This window comes from Quercus robur, chromosome 6 (genome assembly GCF_932294415.1).
Source record: "Quercus robur chromosome 6, dhQueRobu3.1, whole genome shotgun sequence".
NCBI classification, from domain to species: Eukaryota; Viridiplantae; Streptophyta; class Magnoliopsida; order Fagales; family Fagaceae; genus Quercus; species Quercus robur.
In genome coordinates this window covers 40,664,953-40,689,876 of record NC_065539.1, presented here as the reverse complement: position 1 = coordinate 40,689,876, position 24,924 = coordinate 40,664,953, and the positions used below count along the sequence as shown (strand labels likewise).

The 24,924-nt window shown below is 35.1% G+C and overlaps 3 protein-coding genes across 7 annotated transcripts; 2 read left to right on the top strand and 1 right to left on the bottom strand.

Annotated features, from left to right (window-relative positions):
* Positions 1-3,312: 3,312 nt before the first annotated feature.
* LOC126688751 (auxin-responsive protein IAA14-like) lies at positions 3,313-5,728 on the top strand. The gene is made up of 5 exons (XM_050383563.1): positions 3,313-3,750; positions 4,102-4,325; positions 4,894-5,029; positions 5,249-5,310; positions 5,417-5,728. Exons 1-5 carry the CDS (start codon positions 3,497-3,499, stop codon positions 5,452-5,454), a joined length of 714 nt encoding a protein of 237 aa, XP_050239520.1. The 5' UTR covers positions 3,313-3,496; the 3' UTR covers positions 5,455-5,728.
* A 6,539-nt stretch (positions 5,729-12,267) lies between these two features.
* Positions 12,268-16,840, bottom strand: LOC126688750 (uncharacterized). 5 transcript variants are annotated; one of them, XM_050383559.1, is made up of 7 exons: positions 16,436-16,839; positions 16,175-16,296; positions 15,563-15,704; positions 15,396-15,457; positions 15,114-15,312; positions 13,002-13,113; positions 12,268-12,862 (listed from the first exon to the last, which is right to left on the bottom strand). In XM_050383559.1, the coding sequence occupies exons 1-6, from the start codon at positions 16,494-16,496 to the stop codon at positions 13,010-13,012; spliced, it is 690 nt and encodes a 229-aa protein (XP_050239516.1). In that variant the 5' UTR covers positions 16,497-16,839; the 3' UTR covers positions 12,268-12,862; positions 13,002-13,009. The 5 variants fall into 5 exon arrangements, with proteins under 5 accessions (XP_050239516.1, XP_050239518.1, XP_050239519.1 ...); XM_050383561.1 differs by lacking the exon at positions 12,268-12,862 and having other exon boundaries at positions 12,885-13,113; positions 15,405-15,457; positions 16,436-16,840; XM_050383562.1 differs by lacking the exon at positions 12,268-12,862 and having other exon boundaries at positions 12,885-13,113; positions 15,405-15,454.
* A 2,915-nt stretch (positions 16,841-19,755) lies between these two features.
* LOC126690191 (uncharacterized) lies at positions 19,756-21,117 on the top strand. Its single transcript, XM_050385316.1, has one exon. It carries the CDS (start codon positions 19,756-19,758, stop codon positions 21,115-21,117), a length of 1,362 nt encoding a protein of 453 aa, XP_050241273.1.
* Positions 21,118-24,924: the final 3,807 nt, after the last annotated feature.

Here is a 24,924-nt window from a genome sequence, read left to right as displayed (position 1 = left end):
TTAATCTTTTATCTTTCTTTTAATACAAAATAAGATAGAAAAAAAAATGAAAATACTCTGAAATAAAAATATAAATTCTTAAGTTTTCTTTCCAAAATGTCCTAATCTAATAATTTAACAAAATAATAAAAGAAAAATTAGATGCCATTGACCAAATATTAACCTTGAGTATGCTTATTATTGGAGCATTTTAATATTAATTAATTAAAATGGATTTATAGGACTATATAAATGTAAAGATGTGAGAGTTAATATAGAAGATGAGAAGTTAGTGAAAATGTTTAATCCTACATTGAAAATGAGAGAGATTATTTTATTATTTTTAATTGTGATAATTAGTGGGCTAATATGAATTGATTTAGATATTGGACTAGATACGTACGCAAAAGGAAGGTAAAGGGAGAAGGTGTCAATGTCACGCTTCAGTCCAAATAGTATTTTGTATTTCTTATTTTCAAATTAATAATATTCAGAAGTATTATTCACTTTCTTTTTGTGTTATTTCCATTTCTCATATTTAATGTTTATTTATTTATTATTATAGTGAATTTACAGAACAATTTATAGTGATTTTTATGCAATTATATAGGTCACTAGAGAAAATTTGATAGAAAAATTGAAAATAAATAAATGAGTGATTGAAACTTCTTGCTATTTTTTCCTTTACATAAAATCTTCTTTCCCTTGTTAGCAAATTTAGAAAATAAATTAAAAAAGAAAGAACAATAAGGGTGAGTAGAAACAAATTCACAAAATATTGAATTAAGGGTATTTTGAACATAAATAATTAAAGCTTGACTACTGAATGTAACAACAAGACGATGGTAAGTAGGTGGCAATCTTGACAGAGGGAGATCCGGAGTTTAATAAATCAATAGTTGCAAAGCAAAGTATGAGACCTAGGGATGTACAGCAAACCCACCAATCCGCCAAAACTGACTTGACTCAACCCAACCCGCTAGGTTGGGTCAGTTTTTAGGAGTTGGTAGGTTGAGTTGGGTTATTAAAATTTTTTTAATAGTAGGTCGGGTTGGGTTCAGGTTATAACAATCGCAAACCCACCTAACTCGACCCAACTCACTTATATATTTAAAATTTAAATTATATATATTTAAAAATATATTATATAATTAATAAATTTTTTTATTTAATTTTTCCCCTATTCGGCTCCTCCTATATATATAAAACCTAATTACCTCACAAACCCTAACAATCTTATTTCTCTCTCTATTGCCTTCCACTCCCACTCTCCCACTCCACTCCTATTCGTTTATAACTGAGCTGGGATACTAGTTTATATATATATTTTTTTTATCAACTTTGTTGGATATATTTTGTTTATAACTGAGTTAGAATACTAGTTTATGTATATTTTGTTTATCAATTCAGATGGTAGGTGGGATATATATTTTTTCTAATCAATTTAATAATATTAGTAATAAATAAAAAATCATCCAACCCATGAGTTTAACCTGACCCAACCCGATCCATGTGAGTTGGGTTGCACCCCTATGATGGGTTGGGTTAGGTTGGATTTTTTTTAATCCACCATGGTGGGTTGAGTCGAAAATTTCCTTTAACCCGACCGAACCTGACCCATGCACACCCCTAGACTAAGACCAAAGTGGTAAAGATGACTTATGATGCTAGTAGAGTTATCTACCCTCACCGAACTTAGAGAAAAGAAAAAGTTTGAGAAGAGTGAAGAAAAAAGAAACAAAGAAAATGAGAACCAAAAAGAAAAAAAAAATTGAGAATTTGAAACAAACAAAATTAAAAACAAATTAAGGGAAAAAGATTTTTTTTTTTTTTTTCTCTTCATAATAAATGGTTCAATCCACTTGACTTGAGGTTTACCCTACCCGCTATTTTAGCGGGTCTGGTTCAGACTGACCCTTTTTCCATGTGTTGTCCCAAAAAATTCGCTATATATACCCAATTTTATCCTACCGGTTTGAGTGAATCAACAAATTAGGATACGATTTTGTCAGCTCTAAGCAAACCCATATTTACTATACTTTGTTTAATCTGAGTTGAGCTCTTGAGTGAGTGGCTAGTATGATTTGGGGTCATTTTGACTTTGCCCCCTAACATTTAAAAATTTTAATTTGCTTCCCTAATGTTAGGGGTTAATTTTGATTGAAAGCCCCTTCGTTAATGTCCATGTTGATGTTAAGTGACACCTAAGCCTACCACATGTGTTACTTGGTTCAATTAAATCATGTCACATAATTTTAATTATACCATGTAATTAAATAAACAAAAAACTTTTAAAAATTAAAATAAATCCTAAAATCTAATAAACTTTTTTTTTTTTTCATTTCAGCTGATTCTTAGATGAACATGGAGGAACACGATGAATAAACCAAGAAAATTCAAACCCAGAAAAATCAAACCTATAAAATTCAAATATAGAAAAGAAAAAAACCATAAAAAATAAAAAACCTTTTAAAAATATAATACGGAATACTATAACTAGGTGGTATAAGGACATGATTATTTCTACATAACCTTTTTTATAAAATTTAAAAGCAAAATAATTTCCCAAAAAGTCAAGTGTTACATATATTATGAATGAGTTTTTAAATTTGAGAAGTGTCACATCTACAATATTTTCATAATACTTTCACAAAAAATTATATGTAATAAGTTGTTATTGGTTCAAATTTAAATGTACTACTAAAATTACTTTTTTGTCTACTAATAACAACTCATAACAACTTATCACTTATAATTTGTTGTAAAAATGTCATAAACATATCGCTTCTCTTTAAATTTTGGTATTTCATATTTCTTATGAAGTTAACTCAAGATTTTGAATTTGGATTGGATGCAATGTTGAATTGCATTGAATTCATCCTGATGATGACATGTTCAATAATTGACACATGACATTATTTGAATGGATCCCATGCAACCAACATTGAACTCAATCCTTACATGCGCTCAATATATTCACACACGTAAATGTATCAAAGAAATTCAAAATTAAATTGGTATTTTTGTTTGTTCTCAGCTGAAAAGTGAAAATACTTCCTTAGGCCAAACATGTATGTGACAGTTGACTGAGGAAATGGATTAGGGCATATTTGGAGGGAATCCCACAGCCACTAGCTCCAAACCCAATCAATCAATCATGCACGTCGGCAAAATCATATGACATCAAAGACAGTTAAATCCTGGAAGATCAACGTCCCAATTATCTCCACGTGTCAGCACACAAGACATCAGATGCTGGACATGACGTACACATGCAGCCACAGACACAAACTTCCACGCAGTTATATTATTGGGGTCTCTCTCTCTCTCTCTCTCTATAGCTAAGAGCCTAAGCAACACATAATAATAGAAGTACAAGAAGAAGAAGCTAAAGCCTCTAAGAAGAAACAAATTATAGGAAAGCAATTAGTCTATAACCCAAATATCATATAGTAGCTATTTGATTCTAAGTTACTTGTTAATTTTTCCTTTTTTGTGTTCACAACCGGACTTTCTCATGGAAGTTAGCCGGAAAATGACGAACGTGCTAGGCACTGAGCGTGATTTGAACTTTAAGGAGACTGAGCTGTGTCTTGGATTGCCTGGTGGTGGTGGTGGTGGTGGTGTAACTACTGAGCCTGAGACTCTCAAAGCTACAGGAAAAAGAGGCTTCTCCGAGACTGTTGATCTGAAACTTAACCTTCAGTCCAAGGAAGATAGCAACAAGAATATTGTTTCAAAGGAGAAAAACCCGGCAAAGCCACCAGCCAAGTAAGCCATCAACTCTATCTCTGATTTTTTTTCAATAGAAATTCTAGTCACTTTAAATATGCTATATGGGGTTAGGCTATCATGCTCAAATACTATTATTATTGTACTGTTATAGTTGATAGTAACAGAGATGTATTAACACATTTTATCTTTTAGTAATTTTTAGGACACATTTCTATTGGATAAAAAAGCTGCTTATTTTATGGTCAACGTTATCAACTTCTTTATTTTTACTTTCATGTTTATTTTTGGCAATACTCATCAATACCAAAAAATACAGCTTTTAGGGTTTGATTTTATAGTTTTGTTAAAGAAGAAGGAAGAATTTAAAAGGGTAATTATGGATTTCAGGGCACAAGTTGTGGGATGGCCACCAGTTAGGTCGTACAGGAAGAATATGATGGCTCAGAAGAATACAAGTGAGGAGGGAGAGAAAGCAATCAGTGCTGGTGCAGCCTTTGTGAAGGTTTGCATGGATGGTGCACCATATCTTCGTAAGGTGGACTTGAAAATGTACAAGAGCTACCAAGAACTATCTGATGCCTTGGCCAAGATGTTCAGTTCCTTTACCATGGGTGAGTCTATTAATTGTTGCCTATAGGAGAAATATAGAGAACATGATTTTTTATTTTATTTTTTTTAGGTAGAAAACAAGACTATAAAAATTCATGGATTATATGATTATTATTATTATTATTTTTTTTTTTTTGGTAGGAGGATTATATGATTTTTCAAGTTCCATGAGTAACAATCATTGGTCCAAAAGAAAGAAAAAATAGTTTGAAGAGCTATTAACAGTTTCCAATAGATATCCATGTGTATGAGAGATCTTGACCCCAACATCATTAATATAAAATAAAAATAACAAGCTCCCATTCAGGTAGGTCTTATTTTGTATTTCATGGAACAGATTGATTATTTGCAAATTATATTATAATAATTAGTAGTAAGTTAATTAAAAAGTTCTATTTTGTTGTCTTTTCACCTTGTGTAGATCTGGAAAAGAACATATGTTAGAGCAAGTGGAACTTGAAATGATATGATTGATTGCATATTACAAGCTAGCTTTTTATCACTTTATTGTTGGTTTGATATTTTATGTATAAGTAATTTATATTGTTTTTATGTTTGTTTAAATTAAAGGCAATTATGGGGCCCAAGGAATGATTGATTTCATGAATGAGAGCAAGTTAATGGATCTCCTCAACAGCTCTGAATATGTGCCAACCTATGAAGATAAGGATGGTGATTGGATGCTTGTGGGCGATGTTCCATGGGAGTAAGTACTTCATCCCTCTAAAAGAAACCCTAAGCCAAATCACATGGATAATCAAATAACTAATACAGAATATATATGGAAATATAACACATAAGCTTGCCAGCATAATATATGGAGAAATGGAGAATTAATGTTCAAAATTCTTATTACTTAGAAATTTTTTTAAAGATCAAGTGAAATTATAACTATTAGTACTAACTCTTATTTGATTTCATACAGGATGTTTGTTGATTCATGCAAGCGCTTGCGCATAATGAAAGGATCAGAAGCTATTGGTCTTGGTATATATATTCAAAAATACATTATCTGGTCTAGTTTAACTATTTATATTTTTGTAAATTTTTATATGTAAGACTATAATTAATGTAAATTTGGTTTAACTTTCAGCACCAAGAGCCATGGAGAAGTGCAAGAACCGTAGCTGAACTATGCTTAGCTTAGCCAACTCCTGCATCCATGAGGACTTATACGTGAAGGCACTTTCGCATGAGTCGGATCAATCGAGCAGGGTGCATGTTCTTTTGATTGTGTTTGTTTGTTTGTTTTTTTTTTTTTTTTTTTTTTAATTTGATCGTATATAGATATCAAAGGATCTGGACATTTGTAATAGACAAGAAGCAATAAACTTAGCCCGATTGTCTGCCTTGTTTATTGCTAATGGTTTGTTTAATAATCACCTATTTTGATGTTGTTTGTTGCTGTCCCTGCTGTCCTAGTTGTTTGTATGTTTTATTCCTTCAATTTTAATGCTTCTTATATTTTTTTATTTTCATGAAAAGATTCTTCATATTCCTTATTTTCCTTTCTATTCATTAATTTATTGAGAGGAGTTATTATTGTTTTTAGGTGAGGAAGGTATTAAAAACCAGGACCCAAATTTGGTAGGGAACAAGACCATGTGCATGTTGATGGGGCTTGCATTCATGTCCATTAATTTGTGGAATTTGTATTACCAGTTGGGACACACATATTTAATTTTTTGAATGTAGACTGTTGATTGAAATGTGGGTGGAATTCTTTAAGCTCAGATGGTACGAACTATGGTAGTTGCCATAGGTGGATGTTATATTGTTTTAATTTTAGGATCATAATTGAAGATTACGGGATCACTAATAACATTTAATTTAGGTCAAAGAAAGTGGTACTACCCATTTCAATTATCAAATTTATATTGTCCATCGAATTCTTTACCCATTTCTCTCACCTCTCTCTATTTCTTTTAAGCTTTAGGGATTTCTTGGATCTGGCATTATGACACTCTCATGTGCTGCTTTTAATATAAATACTTTGTTTTATGAGAAGTGGAATGATCCCGGAAGGCAACAAATTCTCTTTAATAACATTCCTTTAATTTGATTATTGGGATTACCTAATCCAAGAACAATTTCCTTCTTCCTTCCAAATTTTTTTTTTTTTTTTTTAAACTTTTGGCTTTGCCCTTAAACTTATTATTGTAGAGAAAAACGGGTATAACAAAATTACCATTTACATATCAAAAAAATTTTTATAGAAAAATTTACATATCATATTTAGTGCTAGTTTTAAAAGTATAGAAATATTGCCAAGAATTGTATAGTTCAATTGGCACATTTTGATGTTTCTAAAAGAGATATCAAAAGTTCAAATCACCCCCCCCCAAAAAACTATCTATGAAAAAAATAAAAATAAAAGAGCAAACAAGTATTCTTATAAAATAAAGTAAAGAAATATTCTAAATTTTTATTAACGGAATAGCCACATTTATTATTTCAAAAACCCATACACAATCTCTTTTTCTCAGGAAGTTATTAGTTCTACCAAAGGACTACTAAAATAGTTCTTCCAACCAATAAAACATTGTCACTTATGCAAAAATGACGTCACCCAGTGATTTTTTTTTTTTTTTTACTTCTTGTGCTGATTAGGAAGTTAACCCACACATTTATATGTGTGGGATCATTTCATTGGTTAGGAAGACCACTTCAGTAGTCCTCCTCTTTCTTATCACTTTGTTGAAAAATTATTATCTACTCCTAGAATATAGCATTCCACATTAATAAATAAATAAAAAACAAGCCACCTAATATAAAAAGGGAAAAGCTAATGAATACCCTAATTAAGGGCATTGATTTAGGAAATATTTTTAGAAATTTTTTATGAGAAAAGAAAAAATAATTAATTTTTTAATGGCTTTTTATATTCCCATATATGAAAGCAGTGTAAAAAATTTCTTAAAATAGTTTATTAACATTGTTCTAAGAGCACCTATTAAAAATACATGACTTTTTGAATTTATATCATACTTTTTTATTAGGTGCTAGTTAACGAAGGGCCTAATTAAAGGTATTAATTTAGAAAATATTTTAAGAAATTTTTTATGAGAAAAGAAAAAATAATTAATTTTTTAGCTATTTTTTATATTCCCATATATGAAAGTAGTGTAAAAATTTTCATAAAATAATTTATTAACATTGTCCTAAGAGCACCAATTAAAAGTATATGACTTTTTGAATTTATATCATACTTTTGTATTAGGTGCTTTGTTTTTTGTTTTGTTTTGCTTTTTTTTTCTTTTCTTTTTTTTTCTTTTTTTTTTTTTATTGATGTAAATTTCTATGCCGTAGAATTTCATAATTACTCTCCTTTGCTTTTCTTTTCTTTTATTTTTTATTTTTTAATACTCATCGCTTTATCTTTGTTTACAAAAGTAAGGCTAAAAGAAATCTGTCTTTTTTTCTTTGTCACTTTATCCCTTAGCTTACCTAACATTTTTTTTTGGGGGTCAAACTCGTATCCTTCTTTCACACTACGATTTTTTTTTTTTTAATACTTTTTTAAGTTGCCCACCATTTCATTTATTTATTTATGATTATTAAATTTGTATCACTAATTTATTTATGTTAATTTTTTCATGTAGACTTGTCAGAAAATGTTTAGATTTTTATCATGCAGTTTCATGACAAAGACAAAATGGTTAGAGAAAACATTTTTCTTTTTAAGGGATAAGTGATGAGAGTCCAGCTAACTTAACTGGTAAAATCTTTGATGATTGAAATAGAGATATGGAGTTCAATCCCCAACTACACCAAAAACTGATTGGTGTCTTAGACTGATGAAAAAGAACTATCATCAGAAGCAGATGCTATAGATTGAAACTTTCTCTCAAAAAAAAAAAAATAAATAAAAAGATGACCATAATAATAATAAAATTAAAAATATAAGGGACGCGGAAGAAAAATTATGTGTGTGTGTTAGAGTTTCAACTCTTTATCATTAAATGAAAACACAAATTAATTTTTGGTGTAGGGGAGAATATATATTTGATTACTTCTAAAATTAATATGGAATATGAGAAATGAAGGATAATTTTGTCACTCTATTTTTTTTTTTTTTTTACAATAATAAGCTTTGGAAAGCCTGTTAAAATTGTTACAATAATAAGGATTCCAATTAGTTGACTAAGTCATATTATTAATAGGATTCCAATTATATATATAAATATATATATATTTATATATATATATATATATATAAATATATATATATATATATATATATATTTATATATTCACCTTTGTTATAGGTTTTTATGAGGACAGTGAGTTCAAGCCATGCAATTGTATAGCAAACAGAAAATTATCCTGTTTATATTCCTAGCGAGGGAGAGCTCTTTGAACGTATTTTAGGTTTGGGCTTTATGAGAGTACTTTTGTATTAATTTTGTAATTTTCTTATTTTTTTTTAGTGAAATTTTCTCTCTGCCTATGAATGTAGACCTAAGGCCAAATCATATTAATATTTTTGTTCATTATGTGATTGCTTTTTCTATTTAACAGCCTACTATTATTGGATACACTCACACCAAATTGGTATCAAAACTTCCACTATCTCAACAACTTGGTACCAGTGTTCTTTGTTTGGATTGAGGGGTTATTTCAATTTTGTTTTGAGTTCTTTGTTCAAGAAACTGAATGTTCCAATAGCTATAAGATATATTGGTTATGTAAGGTTTTTAAGGAAGACGATAAAAATTTTGTCCACAACAAAATTTGAGATAAAAAATTTTTAAGAGAAAAATAATTTCAATTTGTGGTGTGTTAAAATGCGTGTTTTGTTAATGCAAAAAGAATTATTGAAAGCACTGAAACATCAAGGATGTTTTGCTAGCAAAAGATGATGAAAAGGAAGATTTCTTGGAATGAGCTAGCAGAGTGTAATTCAGTTGTCTCTAACAGATGAAGTTTTAAAAGAGGTTGTAGAGGAGATTGCCATAGTTTTCATAACTGAACTAGATCGACCTGTTCAACCAAGAATCGAAGGTCTAGCCGATTTTTTGGCAAGCGATTCAGGATAGTCTGTATTTTTGGATAAAATTCAAGCATGGGAAGTCAGACCTTGGCCCCTCATTCAAGAAATAGTCTGACACTTGCACACTAACCATTGAGACAAGTCAGCTTCTTGAGTTTTTAAGTTACAAAATATTAAGTTTATTAAATATAATTGAATTAATCATTTTTATTTTGTCCCGGTTTGACGTCGGTTGAACCCTAGTTTAACCTCAAAAACCTTAAACCTCTTCATTTTAATTTTTTTCAATAATTCAAGTTTCAAAACAATGGAAAAACCAATTGCAAAATTGTGGCTTAAGTTAGAAATTCAATACATGACTAAGCCTCTTAAAAAGTCATGTGTACACTAACTAACAACTATACATCATTCAAATAAAAGAAGATACACTCATTTGTAGCCATCCTAATAAAAAAAGAGCATGTGCGCATAACGCGCACACGTGTACACACACATACAATCATACTTGGTTTTCTTAAGAAGAGGGAATACTCGCAACAAATAGGTATTAAAACTTCCACTATCCCAAGACAATTTGTATCCGCTCCATTAATTGATATTACAAGAAAAGAAAGGTAGCGCCAAATTCCATTCACATTACATATAAATTGCGTCATCATTCTTTTTAAGAAAAGGGGCCACAAATTTCTTTTTATTAAAAGAAGAAAAAAAGTTGATTTAGTAATTTCAATCCATAGAAGACAAATTTGGGAGTGCCAAAAAAAAAAAAAGTGAGAGCGACGTGAACGATAGACATATTACAATATGGGTCCATTTGGATACAACTTATTTTTGTTGAAACTAAAAACTGAAAACACTGTAGCAAAATAATTTTTAAATGTGTGAATAGTACCGTGGGACCCATTTTTAATATTTTTTTTTATGAACAATGCACAAACAATAATGAACAGTGCAGAAACAGTGCATTGTCTCCTCAAAGCTGTTGCGCATGAATCAAGAAAAAAAAGAAAAAGGAAAACACAAACGTAAAACACAGCTCAAAACGTGAATCCAAACACTCACTATGTTGTTCAAACATAGGTCACCATATATTCAATCTTCAAACTTACCGACCCAGTATTAAAGACTTCTAGGTCAACTTATTTTCGCAATTTACTCACTCTGTCTTGGTTGAAAAAGTGAGAGCTTGACTTCAAGAAGGGGAAAAGGGTAGAATTTATAAAATAAAAAGAATACCTCAACGTCATCTCCAACCAAGTATATCTACCTCTGAGATTATCTATGTTAACCTTTACAAGAACAAATTGGACCCCCGGTGGGTACCAGCATTTATAATTCCCAGAAGAGAAAAAAAAAAAAAAAAAAAAAATCATTCGTTTTCACCACCACGAAATTAACTTTTTCAAAAATTAGAAAGACAACTTTAAGAACAAAACGAAGCTCATTTTAAACCAAAACAGCATGTTATTTATGGGGACCTAAATTAAAAACAGCAACTTATATGGATCATAAACAGAAACTAAATATTAAAAAGAAAAAACTATTCTGATGGACCTAAAACAAGAACGATATGCACTTTGAGAACAACATGTAACATCGGGCCTTCAGTTTAGAATTTACATGGACCTAAAAAAATGGCATATAGTTTTAATTTACATGCACAGAAAAGAGAAATGACATATACGTTTCCGCCACACACATACCCAATAATGTTCTATTTGATATACCAACCCTGATTATTTTAGTTTTATTTCATTTTTTTAAGCCAAATGGTATTTCTCTCTCTTGGCTAAGTCAATGGTCTCTCTCGACAGGTGGGCAAATTCATTGGATATCAACGTATGCGCAACAAGACGCCCAGATGGGCCTAAATGGACAAATTAACAGCACTCTTTAATTTATCAAAAACACTATATTATAGGGGAAAAAAAATGGTTTGTAGAATATATATTAATAGAAACCAGTAAAATCGGTCAGGGGAAGCCATCACAGAGATTACCAACGCTAACTGTTCATTGGTTATGAGAGTTTATATAATTTTGGCTAGAAAATTGATTTTGTAGTTAGAGAGATTACCCCAAGATGATGAGATCATGGCTTGGGGTGAAAGAAATGCCAAGGGTAAGAGCCTTAGATCCAATGTATTCCGCCTAGCCTTATGGTCTGCTGTATATCACATTTGGCAGCAGAGAAATGGTGGTAGAATTTATGTTGAAGAAAATATCCTTTCACTATTTCTGTCCAATACAGAGAAATGAAGGAGAATGGAAGGGAAAGGCTATTTTACTATTTCTGTTCAATACAGAGTTTTGTGTTGTGTATGGGGAATTTCTTAAAATGATCTTAAATCCTCCTCTTCTTAGTTCCTTTCCCTTGTATGTGAGTTAGTTTTGGTGTTCACTGGTGTTCCAGTTTTGCTATTAGGTGTTGTTACTTGAACTTTGTACTCTTTTCATTTGATGCAATACAATCTTCTCATTCATAAAAATAATAAAAAATAAATAAAAAATGAAAAATAAAGACGAGAGATTACCCCGAGAAACAATGCAGCTATCTGCTAAAAGACTCCAAAGTGAAGCTGAAAGATAAACCTAAGGCTAAGAGTACAATACGTTGAAAGCCAAATTATATGTCATGAACTTAAAATTTGCAACAAGCAACTTGTTCAAACCTATGGAGGCCAAACACAAACATGCTTGCGGGAACAAATTCAGGATTACTAATTTAACCAACCCTTTTTTTTTCAGTTCAAAGCACCAATTAGCCAAACTTGTATTAATGGTTATTTTTAGGAAGTAAAATTTTTTATTTAAAAAAATGCTTTTTTTTAGTCAAAAAAAATTTTGGAAAAGCCATGCCGTCCTTTACTTTTGGATGAACATGTCGATCCCTGCATGACCACCACAGTTTAATACCAAGAACTCATCAAAGTTGTATGCGCCCATAACAAGTACCAAATTTGTTTATATATATACATACAAACAAACAAACAATTTTTTACATCCTTTAATTAAATTTTTTTGGATAAGCACCTGCAAAGAGTAACTACTAAATCAATTTAATCAGTTAATTCTAGTTAAACGCTTGCTCTGACAACTCCAGTGTGAGCATGTGTCTATTTTTGCCGAACTGCCTTTTTGCCTGTGTATGAGTAGTGAGTATCCCACATAAGAGTAGCAATCTTGAACAATAATTTTAAGACTAGTCCATTCTGACATTTTCAATTCTTGAATCTAAGCATTTTTTTTTATTGGTTAGTTACACAACGGGCTTGAGTCCATAACCTCACCCTGTCATTCTTAGGAGAGAAGTGTCATTTGAGCCCGAGCTCTCATTAGATCTAAGCATTTGAATAAAATTTCTAATTAATGAAGCTTGATAGTCAAGCCCCCAAGCAACTTTGCTGCATTACCACCAAAAGATTGTACCCAAAAAACTGGCAAGTGTGTTTTAGATTAAGAATTCGAAGGAACTGACTTGCATAAGGTGTGGTATACTGGTTTTGATATAATGTAAGAGCAACTTTACCATTAGAGCAAGCGGCAGCTAGCAAAACTCAAATAGAAAGGATCTCCAATCAGTATACATCTTCATTAAGTATTACCAATAATATATACATATACAAGATTCACTAAAGATTCAGAAAAATCAACAGGGCAGACAGTAGATCTAAAATTAGGATTACCTGTCTACTCATTGTATTTGATTCTGGGGCTGTGAAAAGAAATCTTTGGCGTTATGTGCTACTTCTGCTTCAACTATTGCTTCCAATACAATGTCTGATCCTTTCACACTTTCTGCCACCACATCCACAGGGTAATTGTTTGAATATAAATATAAAATATTTGACATGCAAACGAGAAACTCCTTGCAAATTCTATTCAGGAAAAAAAAATGCATGCCCAATTATCTTTGTAAAAAAGTGTAAGCAGTTGATGCAAATGCCAGAACAAATGTTTACAGAAATAGTTAAAGATGCAGACACTAATATGCTAAAGGTGAAACTGTTCACAGGAAATGACTCATAAATTTTCCTATGACTTTTTTTTTTTAGTTAAAAAAATAAGCAATTATAAAGCTTCCTCCATCCCAATTTTATGTATTGGTTTGCAAAGACACAATTATAAATAAAAATATGAAAGCAATCTTCCTAAAATGTCATTTATTACATTATATTAGAGGTGGCACAATTTTTAATACGAATCTTTAAAAAAAAAAAAAAATCCAACGTTTGGGTGATATAAATAATTGAAGAAGACCATTCATTTTTTTAAGTGGGAATGTATTTTAGGACATCTCACAAAGGAAAGCAAGTGAAAAAGTCATAATTATTTTGGAGGTAAGTCACATACTGAAATACACCTCAATTTGTCACATCTGCATCTCTACAGTACTAATAGCAACAAAAGCATGAGCATAAGAAGTTCTTTGACCATTCCTTTTTTTTTTCGAAGTACCAAAAATACCCTCTGATTAGGGGTGGCAATTGTCAAATGTAGAAATTATAACGTGTTTGCAGAGGATGTTGTAAAATACTACCTAACAGGGGAATCACTAAACACAAACAAGGAAATAAAATGGAGGAAAATTTTCTCACATATGGCATTGTATGATGTAAAAGCATATTATATAGGTGCTCTGACAAACAGCTCTACATTTACTGTGTGAAAGAAAAGAAAAGCGAAATTCATAAGGGGAATCATTTAGGCCACTAATCTAAATTCCCACCACTAACCAGTTAACTGAGGTTATTAGTTCAATTCATTGCAAAAAAAAATACAAGATAAACATATAATGCATTTCATACGTAATTAGTCAATTGTCAGAATATAGAAAAAAAAAGAAAAAAAAAAAAAAAGAGTCTAACAACTAAGTATACTCTTTATATAATGAGAAAATTAATCTATCTCAATAAATCATTCTATGAATTTCCTGCCTGCCAAATCAAACCAGATACCCCTTTGAAAATGCATATCAGATTGAAGGCCTTACAATCACAATTCTTTTTTTTTTTTTGATAAATAACGGAATTGTATTAAAAAGAAGCCCAGGTACACCGGGGGTGAACATGGAAAACAGTACAACAATTACAATCACAATTCTAATTGCTCTTTGTTACAACTATCAAACTTAAGCCTTCAGCAACAAATATAAAATTCTAAAAGAAGGTTGCATACTTGTAGCTCTTTACTACCCTTAGTAACTACAGCAATGTACCATGGATCTCCCATGGGCACTGCCCCACTTATCTAGGGAAAGAGTTGGATGATAGCTTTATAAGTGTCTAAGCTACCCTAAGAGTTAGAGTAATCCTGTTGAGGCGAGCTTAGGAGTTAGGACTTTTGTTTATAAGGCATTCAATTACTCCTCTCCTTCAAATTGCTTTGAAAACACACATACACAACTACACCATTGTAACGCTTCTTAGCAAAAATATCAGAATGATCTTTGCCTATTTCTTCTTTTATGAAACTCAAATTTTAAACCATTGTTAATTGCAATAAGAAGTGGCACATGACCAGGGATTGAGGATATCCAATGGCACAGTACAATAGGTTGAAGAAATCCACCAAAATAACTGGAAACTTGCTTCTAGAAACATTACCGAGGAAAAATCTTATTTTTTTATTTAATATGGCAAGAGAATTTCCAGTCCAGACTGCTCATTTTATTGTGCTTGAATGGGGACATAGAACTAATGACAGAATCAACATAAATTTTTGTTCACAAAAATTAAGTTGAAACACAAGAGAGAGATGAATAAGAATAATAAGTGATAAATAGGTAGACTATTTACCCTTGCGATTTGGTAGCATCCCAGTGCTTTCGGCTGAAACTGGGAGGATAGTGAAGAGACCAGCTTCATCATTAAGGTTTTCTATTTCTGCATTACTCTTCAAAGAACCAGTCCTTATGGCTTCAGATTCAGCCAATCTAGCATAAGCAGTTGCTTGGCTTTGCAAATTAACCGAACCTGAAGTTTTAAAACTATGATCCTGAAAAGACAAACATAAAAAGAAATTAAGATCATTCAAAGTAATTAAGAAATAAAATTAACAATATGAAAAAGATCCAAAACCTTCATCACATTATTTGTTGGCTTCTGCTCTTTTTGAAACTTCTCAGACGAACAATTGTCTGCTTAAGAAAATAATGAAGATGACAAACAAAAAATGCATATAACATGTTAACAGAGGGGAGTAAAACATGCAATCAATAACTTAAACGTTTGGAGGCTGAAAGTACCAGAATTTCTTTCAGGAGCAGGACCCTCAGGATTGTCCATCATTCTTCGCGTCAAAGGGCTAGGATTAATGAGAGAGACACTTCGAATTTCATAACGAATAGCCTCTAGTTGTGCCATTGTTTCTTGAAGTTCTTTGTGAACCTAAAATTTAGTGCAAAGAACGTAACTTAAGTTGGAAAATATTTCATACATCTTTTTGCTATAAAATTACCAAACCTACAATTCGTCCTAACCATGAATAAATTTTCGCTATCACCTTCAAAAAAGGGGTACTAATTGTTTATCTTTTTGATAACTCTATAAACTTCCTTCGGAGAGGCTCATTATTGTCATCTCTTTTCTTCTTTTCTGTAAAATGCATGCTCTTTAAGTTACCATCTTCAACAAAAATAAAAGTCCACCTATTCAACATTAAACTTGTGCAACACGCTAAATAAACCACAATTTAACACCATCTCCATAGGACATTCAGACCGGTAAAATAACCAAACTAGCTAGAAACTCTAATCGAAAGACTAAAATTAAATTTAAAACACATCTAACCCCAATCACCATATGTTCAAGACTAATAAATAAATAAATAAAAGGAGAAGTGAAAAGAATTTGAGTACCTGGCTAGCTTGAGACTTGTGCATAACATTATCGAATTGGCCACGAGCTAGTTGAACGTAGCCGATTGCTCGACCCGCTAACCTCCCTGCAGTTCTTGCAATAACAGGGAGATCCTTTGTGCCTATAATCAAAAACCCATTTCAATATTTTGCTTCCAAACAACATTTTCATAAAGCTAAGGACCCCCATAACTCAGAAATATAGAAATTTCAAGTAAACCCATTAGAATCCAAAATGCAAAAGAGAGAGAGAGAGAGTACCGACGAGAGCAGCAGTGGCACCGACCAAAAGGAAGAGCTCTCCGTAGGAAATACCAAACATTATTGTTGAGAGATTAGAGAAATAGACAATATATAGTCTCCGAGTCAAGGAATTGGTAAATGTATTGAAATTATTAAAATGATGGGATTTGCAATCTCGTGTGAAACCAACACCACACCATCACACAACTGAACCCGAACCTCATCAGCCCAGCACTCACTCACTCACTCACTCCTGTAATGAACCCCCAACAATTTGCACCACTCACTCACTCACTCGTGTGAATAAATTTCGAACTCAGCAATTTGACCTCTCACTGAACCCCAGTAATGAACATGAACCCAGTGAGCTACGAAAACCAAATCAAGGAAAAAGAGAGGCTGTGTGTGTTGTCGGGGAAACTAGGTGTCGAGTTTAATGGATTGGGCTTTGTAGACGTAGACCCAGAACTAGGTAGCAGGACTTTTAATACCAAATGGGCCCAATGAGTGTTGCACTTTTACTATATTATTTACCTCGTGGTTGGGACATAGGTGAATGAGTGAATCTTTGAATAGAATTTGACAAATGAGAGGATTTAAACTTCCCTTCTTAAGTTTTTTAGTTAGTTTAACCGGTAAAATTTCTAATGATTAAATAAGAAATTAGAGATTTAATTTTCACTTATACCAAAAATCGATTGGTCTCTTAGTCTAATAATATAGAGTCATCATCAAAAGTAGACGTCATAAGATGAAACTCTCTATAAAAAATAAAAAAATAAAATTCTCAAAAAGAAAAAAACTCTCATTATGTATTCATAAATAAATAATAATAGCAATAATAATAATATCTTTTATTATGTGAAATCATATTATATCATATCATATATATTATATAATAAACGTTTGGTTTAGAACCCGTGGTTGCGTCAAGTGACAACACCAAATTGCAGAAAATTCATTAAATTTCTTTTTTTTTTAATTAAATTTAGTTGTTTGGTGCCATACAACCACTAAACTTAAGGGAGACCTAAATTATCACCTAATTAGGAAATTTTTAGATAATTCTAACAAACCGTATAATAACTCCATTTAACAAAAAATTAAAATTTGAGTTTAGAAACTGCACTTACGCCAAGTGACAACACCAAATTGCAGAAATTCATTAAATTTCTTTTTTTTTTTAAATTAAATTTAGTTGTTTGGTATCATACACACTATACTTAAGGGAGATATAAATTATTACATAATCAGGAAATTTTTAGATAATCTTGAAAAACCATATAATTACTCCATTAAAAAAAAAAAAAAAAAACTATCATATTTCCTTACAGCCATCAATCACGTTTTCTTTCTTCTTTTTTTATTTTTTTCATTTTTTATGTTAACAATGATTAGAAATTATAATTTCAACAAGATTTAAACTCTATAATTATATCAAATGAGACTCTACAAATATATATACCATTTTTAATTTCAATAGGATTTAAATTTTATATCAAATGGACTCTACCAACATATTCATCCTTAAAAAAAAATTATATCCTATATTTCCGTACTGTCTCATAGGATTTATATTTTATATCAAATGAGACTCTACCAATTTATACATCCTTTAAAAATAAAAAATAAAAATCTATCTTATATTTCCTTCCTGCCCCATTCAAGTTCTTTTTTTTCCCCAATATTTTACATTATGTTGATATCAACTTCTTCTTCTTTTTCTTTTTCTTTTTTCATTCTATTCATATGACATTTTTTTTATTCTACTTTTTATGGGATAAGAACAAACACATTGATTATAGATCTTAATTTCAATAGGATTTAAATAAATTTTATATCAAATGGAACTTTACCAATATATATAACCTTATATATCCTTTTTGGAGTGAAACTTACTCTAATATGTGAATGCCTAAATTACCTGACAACGCAGTTGTGCATTCTTTCTTCTCTATAATAATAATAATAATTGTAGGAATAAAGGGCCCAAAACCATATGTTGGGTCTTGGGCTTTGTCCGAAGACATTGATAGGTTTGAGGAGGAGCAAATAGTTGTTACATGTTCCCAATTAAAGTGTCATAAGTAGGGAACGAATGAAAGGTGATCCGAGGAGGAGTTCCTCCTCGGATATGATGAATATAGTTCAAAGTACATACTCCAACAATTAGAGTGATCCCCCAAGAAGCTCCAATGATAGGGACATGCCTCAAGAACATACGAAAAAGAAGGAAACCTAAAAATATCTAAGGAAAAGCTGTCACCACCGCATTAAATGCACTGCAGTTACTTTTTTGCCATATTTATGTGGAGAAGACCTTTGAACAGTATTACCTTGGCTATCACAACTCACAGAAAACCAGAGAGGGGTCTAACGAGACAAGTATTCAAGTAAGGGCTCAGATGATCAACAAGTGTAGGATGAAGATGATCCAAAGAAGGATATATAATGTGAAAGGCTCTTCATGGAGGGGGATCGGAAAAAATAGAGAGAAAAGACTATAGCAATCTAAATTATTTTTGTATCCATTTGTGATTAATTTATACAATAGGTACCTCCTCGGACTGAAAGGATATTAAGAACAAAATCTCTTATTTGTGTTTGACTGTCATTTAAATCAAAACTATCAGTTGCACAATTCATTAGGGCCTAATTATTCGATCCACTCTCTACAAATTTATTGCATTGGGCTCAATGGGCCAATATCCCATACATATTAGGCTTGGACTGTAAATCGAGACCCTACAATAATAATAATAGTAATAATATTTCCTTCGTGCTTAGTGATACGCCCGACCAAAATGGTAATCTTCCATACAATGCAGGCCATTGACGACCTTAATAAAACCGTCCTGAGGGAAAAGGTCGTCGCTCAAAGACATGAACACTCGTTCCCACTATTCGCGGAGCCGTTACAAGACATTAATCAACCTTCAGACCGTTGGGAAGGGCAGCTCATCATTAACACCCTACAAGGGCGTTACCAGGCAAGATTAAAGCCTCCATCAAGACTCCACCAATGGCTAGAAGAAATCACCTGTAAGCACACATATATAAAGACTGAACCCCAAAAGGGGTGGGGTAAGAAAAATACTCTAACACATTGTTCTCATTGCTCTCCTTTGTCAATCTTTCTAACTTTGGCATCGGAGACCTTTTTGCAGGCACAACGCCGACGAACTACTTCCTTTCTTTCGTCCACGAATTGCAGAAGACCCGATTGGTGAGGGACGGCTTCCATCTGGACGATCATAATAAACTGACGATCAGTTCATCATCATTTTGGCGCCGTCTGTGGGGATGATGATTCAACACGTGATCTGTCCCCAGTCCAAATGGAATCCAGTACAAACCCAGATCCTACTGCGTTGGCCCTACAAATCCAATTGCTATCAGCAACCATGGAAGAACTTACAAGACAGAACCAAGAGATGAAGCAACGACTGCTGCAGGAAAGTAATCGTGCAGACAAGGGAGACGACGAAGACAGCAACAGAAGGCGAACCAGCACTCCGGAGGAAGCAAGCTCGGATCTTTTAAGAGAGATGAGGAAAGAGATGAACAAACTAAGAAATGCCATCAAAGGAAAGACGGACCAAAGCTTGGAGAGAATCGTCCGGAAGACGGATTCACCCTTTACCATAGCCGTCCAGGAGTGCCCTGTACCCTCCAAGTTTCGTCTACCCCAGCTGGAACCTTTTGACGGGCTGAAAGACCCCTTGGATCACCTGAACACCTTCAGGACGACCCTAGGTCTCCAACAGCCGCCTGACGAGATCTTGTGTCGCTCATTCCCTACGACACTCAAAGGAGCAGCCAGGAAATGGTTCAACAAGCTGCCTACATCATCCATTGACAATTTCGAGCAGTTGAGCAATTCCTTTGTCCGTCATTTCGTAGGCGGGCAACGACCAAAGAGAACTGCCGACCACCTGCCTACCATCAGACAAGGAGAGAAGGAACCACTGAGGTCTTACGTGACACGTTTTACCCGAGGAATGCTGGAAATAGACGAGACATATGACAAGGTACATCTCACGACCTTCAAAGCAGGATTGAAGTCCAAGGATTTTGTGGCATCCTTGGCAAAGAACCCCCCTAGGACGATGGCCGAGGCACTGTTGAAAGCTCAGAAGTATATGAACGCGGAAGAAGCCCTGGCAGCTATTGACGGAGCAGATAAGAGTAAGGAAAAGAAGAAAGAAAAGGAGGACGATCGAAGAGGGCTAAAACGAGATCGGGCTGACAGACGGAATGACGATGGAAATCGAAGGAGGGAGGACAAAAACCCTCGTCCATCAAAATTCACCCCACTGGTGATACCAGTCGATCAAATTCTAATAGAAATAAGGGACGAACCGTCCCTAAAGTGGCCAAAACCACTACATTCAGCACCTGGATTGCGCGATAAGAGGAAATACTGCCATTTCCACAAAGATCACATGCATTATACAGAGGACTGCAGGGACCTAAAAGAACAGATTGAGGAGCTCATCCGTAATGGGAAGCTACAACAGTATGTAAAAAGGGGGGATTTCGGCAGGTACGGACAGAAAAGCCAGCCAGTTAATACACGGAGAGACGAAGATCGCCCCCAACCTCGTCCACAAAGCGCACTAGGGGAAATAAAGACCATTGCTGGGGGACCAACCACCAGGGGATCATTCAAGTCTCTCAGGAAATCATACCAAAGATAGATAAACAGCGTCCACAGTGTACCTCCATCAAAGCAAAGATGCACCAGTGAGGACTTGCATTTCTCTGAGGAAGATGCCAGATGTGTGAAGCAGCCCCATGATGACCCACTCGTCATTATGATCATGATCGAGGGGTTCAACGCACGAAGAGTCCTGGTCGACAGCGGAAGTTCAGCAGACATAATCTATCTTCCTGCTTTCTAACAACTGAAGCTGGACCCAAAAAGGCTCCGTCCTTTTGAGTCTCCCCTTATCAGTTTTAGCGGAGACAAAGTATACCCCATAGGAATCGTGGCGTTGACAGTAATGGCCGGGTCATACCCCCTTCAGGTGACCAACCAGAACAATTTTCTGATCGTAGACTCACCCTCGTCCTACAATGTGATCATAGGGAGACCAATGCTTAATTGCTGGAAGGCTGCTATCTCCACCTACTGCTTAAAGGTGAAGTTCCCAACAGAACATGGTGTCGGGGAGATTAAAGGAGATCAAGTACTGGCAAAAGAATGCTACCATGCCGTCCTGGCCTCAAAAGAAAACCACACGTGGACGATTAAAGAGAAGACACCAGAGATTATGGAGAAACTTGAAACGGTAGAGCTGGCTGAAGGGAATCCTCCAAAGACGACCCATATAGGGACGAGCATGAGTCAAAAGACGAAAGGTGAAATCGTCAGCTTTCTGAAGAGCAACCTCGATATATTCGCCTAGAGCCACGAGGATATGCCAGGGATCCCAGCAAGCCTCATCTAGCATCACCTGAATGTTGATCCAGGGAAGAAACCTGTCCAGCAGAAAAGGAGAGTCTTTGCTCCCGAGCGGAACAAGGCAGTGATGGACGAGGTAAATAAGTTGCTTGCAGCAAAATTCATCCGAGAAGTCCACTACCCAGAGTGGTTGGCCAACGTAGTCATGGTCAAGAAAGCAAATGGGAAGTGGAGAATGTGTGTCGACTTCACAGACCTGAACCAAGCCTACCCAAAAGATAACTTCCCACTGCCTAGAATCGACCAGCTAGTGGACTCCACAGCAGGGCACAAACTTCTCACATTTATGGACACGTTTTCGGGATATAACCAGATACAAATGGCTGAAGAAGACCAAGAGAAGACCGCTTTTATCACCAGCCAGGGACTTTACTGCTACCAGGTCATGCCTTTTGGGCTCAAGAACGCAGGGGCCACCTATCAAAGATTGGTGAACCAGATGTTCGAGAAGCAAATCGGGAGAAATGTGGAGGTTTATGTTGACGATATGCTCATCAAGAGCAAGGAGGAAGAGAATCATCTGGACGACCTTAGAGAGACGTTCAATACCCTCAGGCGGTACAGCATGAAGCTCAATCCGTCCAAATGCGCCTTTGGAGTTTCCTCAGGAAAGTTTCTCGGGTTCGTAGTATCGTAGAGAGGGATTGAAGCAAACCCCGAGAAGGTTAGGGCCATCCTGGAAATGTCCTCACCCAGGACGGTCAAAGAAGTGCAGTCCCTCATAGGGAGAATTGCGGCCCTCAACAGGTTCGTCTCGAAGGCTACGGACAAATACCTTCCATTCTTCAAGACTTTGAAGAAGGCGTTTTCATGGACGGAGGAATGCGAAACGGCGTTCCAAGAGCTGAAACGTTATCTTAGCAACCCACCCCTCTTAAGCCCGTCCAAAGAAGGTGAAGATCTATTCCTGTACTTAGCTGTCTCGGTCACGGCTGTCAGCGCGGCATTGATTAGAGAAGATGATGGTTTGCAACTTCCCGTGTATTACGTTAGTCAGGCCTTCCAGGGTGCCGAGGCGCGGTACCCTCGTATAGAAAAGATCACCTTCACCCTGATTATGGCTTCGAGAAAACTTTGTCCATATTTTCAAGCCAATCCCATCATCGTGATGACGGATCAGCCTATAAAAAAAGCGATGAACAAGCCCGAAGCGGCAGGAAGAATGGTGCATTGGGCAATCGAGCTCAGCCAGTTCGACATAAAATATCGTCCAAGGATGGCGATAAAAGCACAGGCACTGGCCGATTTTATAGCGGAATTCACCATCCCCAGAAACATGGAGAATATCTGGACGGTTAATACAAACAGATCGTCCACTCAACGGGGAGGCGGAGCAGGCATCGTCCTCACTTCCCCAGAAAAAAATGTCCTCAAGTATGGAGTCCAACTTAAATTCCCTGTAACCAATAATGAAGCAGAGTATGAGGCCTTATTGGCGGGATTGAGAGTAGCCCGGGCACTAGGAGCTGAGAATGTTGTACTCAAAAGCGATTCTCAACTCATCATTGGGCAAGTAAGAGGGGAGTTCGAAGCAAAGGAAGCTAGGATGTAGAAATACCTCAAGTTGACGAACCAATTGATCAGCTCCCTTAATTACATAGAGTTCGTCCAGATCCCCAGGGATCAGAACGCAGAAGCTGATGAGGTGGCCCGAAGTGCCTCAACGGACAGCGAAAGTAAAAGGTTAGATTGGAAGACAGAAGAACAAAACTATCCTAGCATACAGAAACTTCAAATTTCCTCCGTCCACACAGACCATGGATGGACGAGCCCGATATTCACATTCCTTCAAGAAGGACGACTACCGAATGATCCAGAAGAAGCTAAAAAGGTAAGGAGACGAGCAGCCAGATTTACGATACTAAATGACGAACTCTACAAAAGGGGCTACTCCCAACCGTATTTGAGATGTCTTGAAAAGGAAGAAGCCAGGTACATCCTTGAAGAAGTACATGGGGGAATCTTCGAAGATCATGCGGGGGCAAAGTCCCTAGTCAGAAAGATCATGAGAGTAGGCTACTTTTGGCCAACAATGCAACGAGACGCAGTTGATTTCGTAAGGACGTGTGACAGTTGCCAAAGATATGGGAATGTTCAAAAAATCCCCAGGGAAAAGATGACCACAATATCATCTCCCTGGCCATTCGCACAGTGGGGGATCGACATCATGGGTCCCTTACCTCCGGGAAAGAGACAGGTGAAGTTCCTGCTCGTCGCCATCGACTACTTCACAAAATGGGTGGAGGCAGAAGCTCTGGCAACAATCACCGAAGCAAAGGTACAAAATTTTGTTTGGAAAAATATTGTTTGCAGGTTCGGGATACCAAGGACGATCATATCAGACAACGGTCGTCAGTTTGACAGCCAAAGCTTCAGGTCATTTTGCTCGAGCTTGGGCATAAAAAACAAGTACTCATCACCAGGTCATCCTCAGGCCAACGGACAGACGGAAGTAACCAACCGGACCCTGCTCAAGATCATCAAGTCCCGGTTGGTGGGGGCAAAAGGAATGTGGCCTGAAGAACTGCCAAGCGTCTTGTGGGCATACAAGACGACAGCGCGGACACCAACTGGAGAAACACCGTTCAGTCTGACATATGGCACAAAAGCAGTCATACCAGTCGAAGTTGGTCTCACAAGCCTAAGGAGAGAATTTTTTGACGAGCAAACCAATGACAACCAATTGAAAGAAAACTTAGACAGTCTGGACGAGATTAGAGGTCAGGCAGCTGAAAGAATGGCCAAGTACCAGCAGAAGATAGCCGAATATTATAATCAGAGAGTGAAGCTGAGAAGATTCAACATTGGTGACCTCGTCCTTAGAAAAGTCACACCTGCAACAAAGGATCCAGCACATGGCAAATTGGGACCGTCCTGGGAAGGTCCCTACAGAGTCGTCCATTATTCACGTCAGGGCAGTTACCACCTGGAGGACTCCGAAGGAAAAAGACTACCTCGTCCGTGGAACGTCGAACATCTAAAGAGGTATTACGAAAAGGAACCATAAACTTCATTGTAAAACCAATTTGATACTTCTATC

What these genes read in the sequence shown, in the direction of transcription:
- LOC126688751 (XM_050383563.1), top strand. Translation starts at nt 3,497, where the DNA reads ATGGAAGTTAGCCGGAAAATGACGAACGTGCTAGGCACTGAGCGTGAT. An exon ending in CCGGCAAAGCCACCAGCCAA is followed by an intron (nt 3,751 to 4,101) that starts GTAAGCCATCAA and finishes TATGGATTTCAG; the next exon opens with GGCACAAGTTGTGGGATGGC. An exon ending in GTTCAGTTCCTTTACCATGG is followed by an intron (nt 4,326 to 4,893) that starts GTGAGTCTATTA and finishes TTTAAATTAAAG; the next exon opens with GCAATTATGGGGCCCAAGGA.
- LOC126690191 (XM_050385316.1), top strand. Translation starts at nt 19,756, where the DNA reads ATGGAATCCAGTACAAACCCAGATCCTACTGCGTTGGCCCTACAAATC.
- LOC126688750 (XM_050383559.1), bottom strand. Translation starts at nt 16,496, where the DNA reads ATGTTTGGTATTTCCTACGGAGAGCTCTTCCTTTTGGTCGGTGCCACT. An exon ending in TGCTCCTGAAAGAAATTCTG is followed by an intron (nt 15,458 to 15,562) that starts GTACTTTCAGCC and finishes TATTTTCTTAAG; the next exon opens with CAGACAATTGTTCGTCTGAG. An exon ending in CAACAAATAATGTGATGAAG is followed by an intron (nt 15,313 to 15,395) that starts GTTTTGGATCTT and finishes TTGTCTTTTCAG; the next exon opens with GATCATAGTTTTAAAACTTC.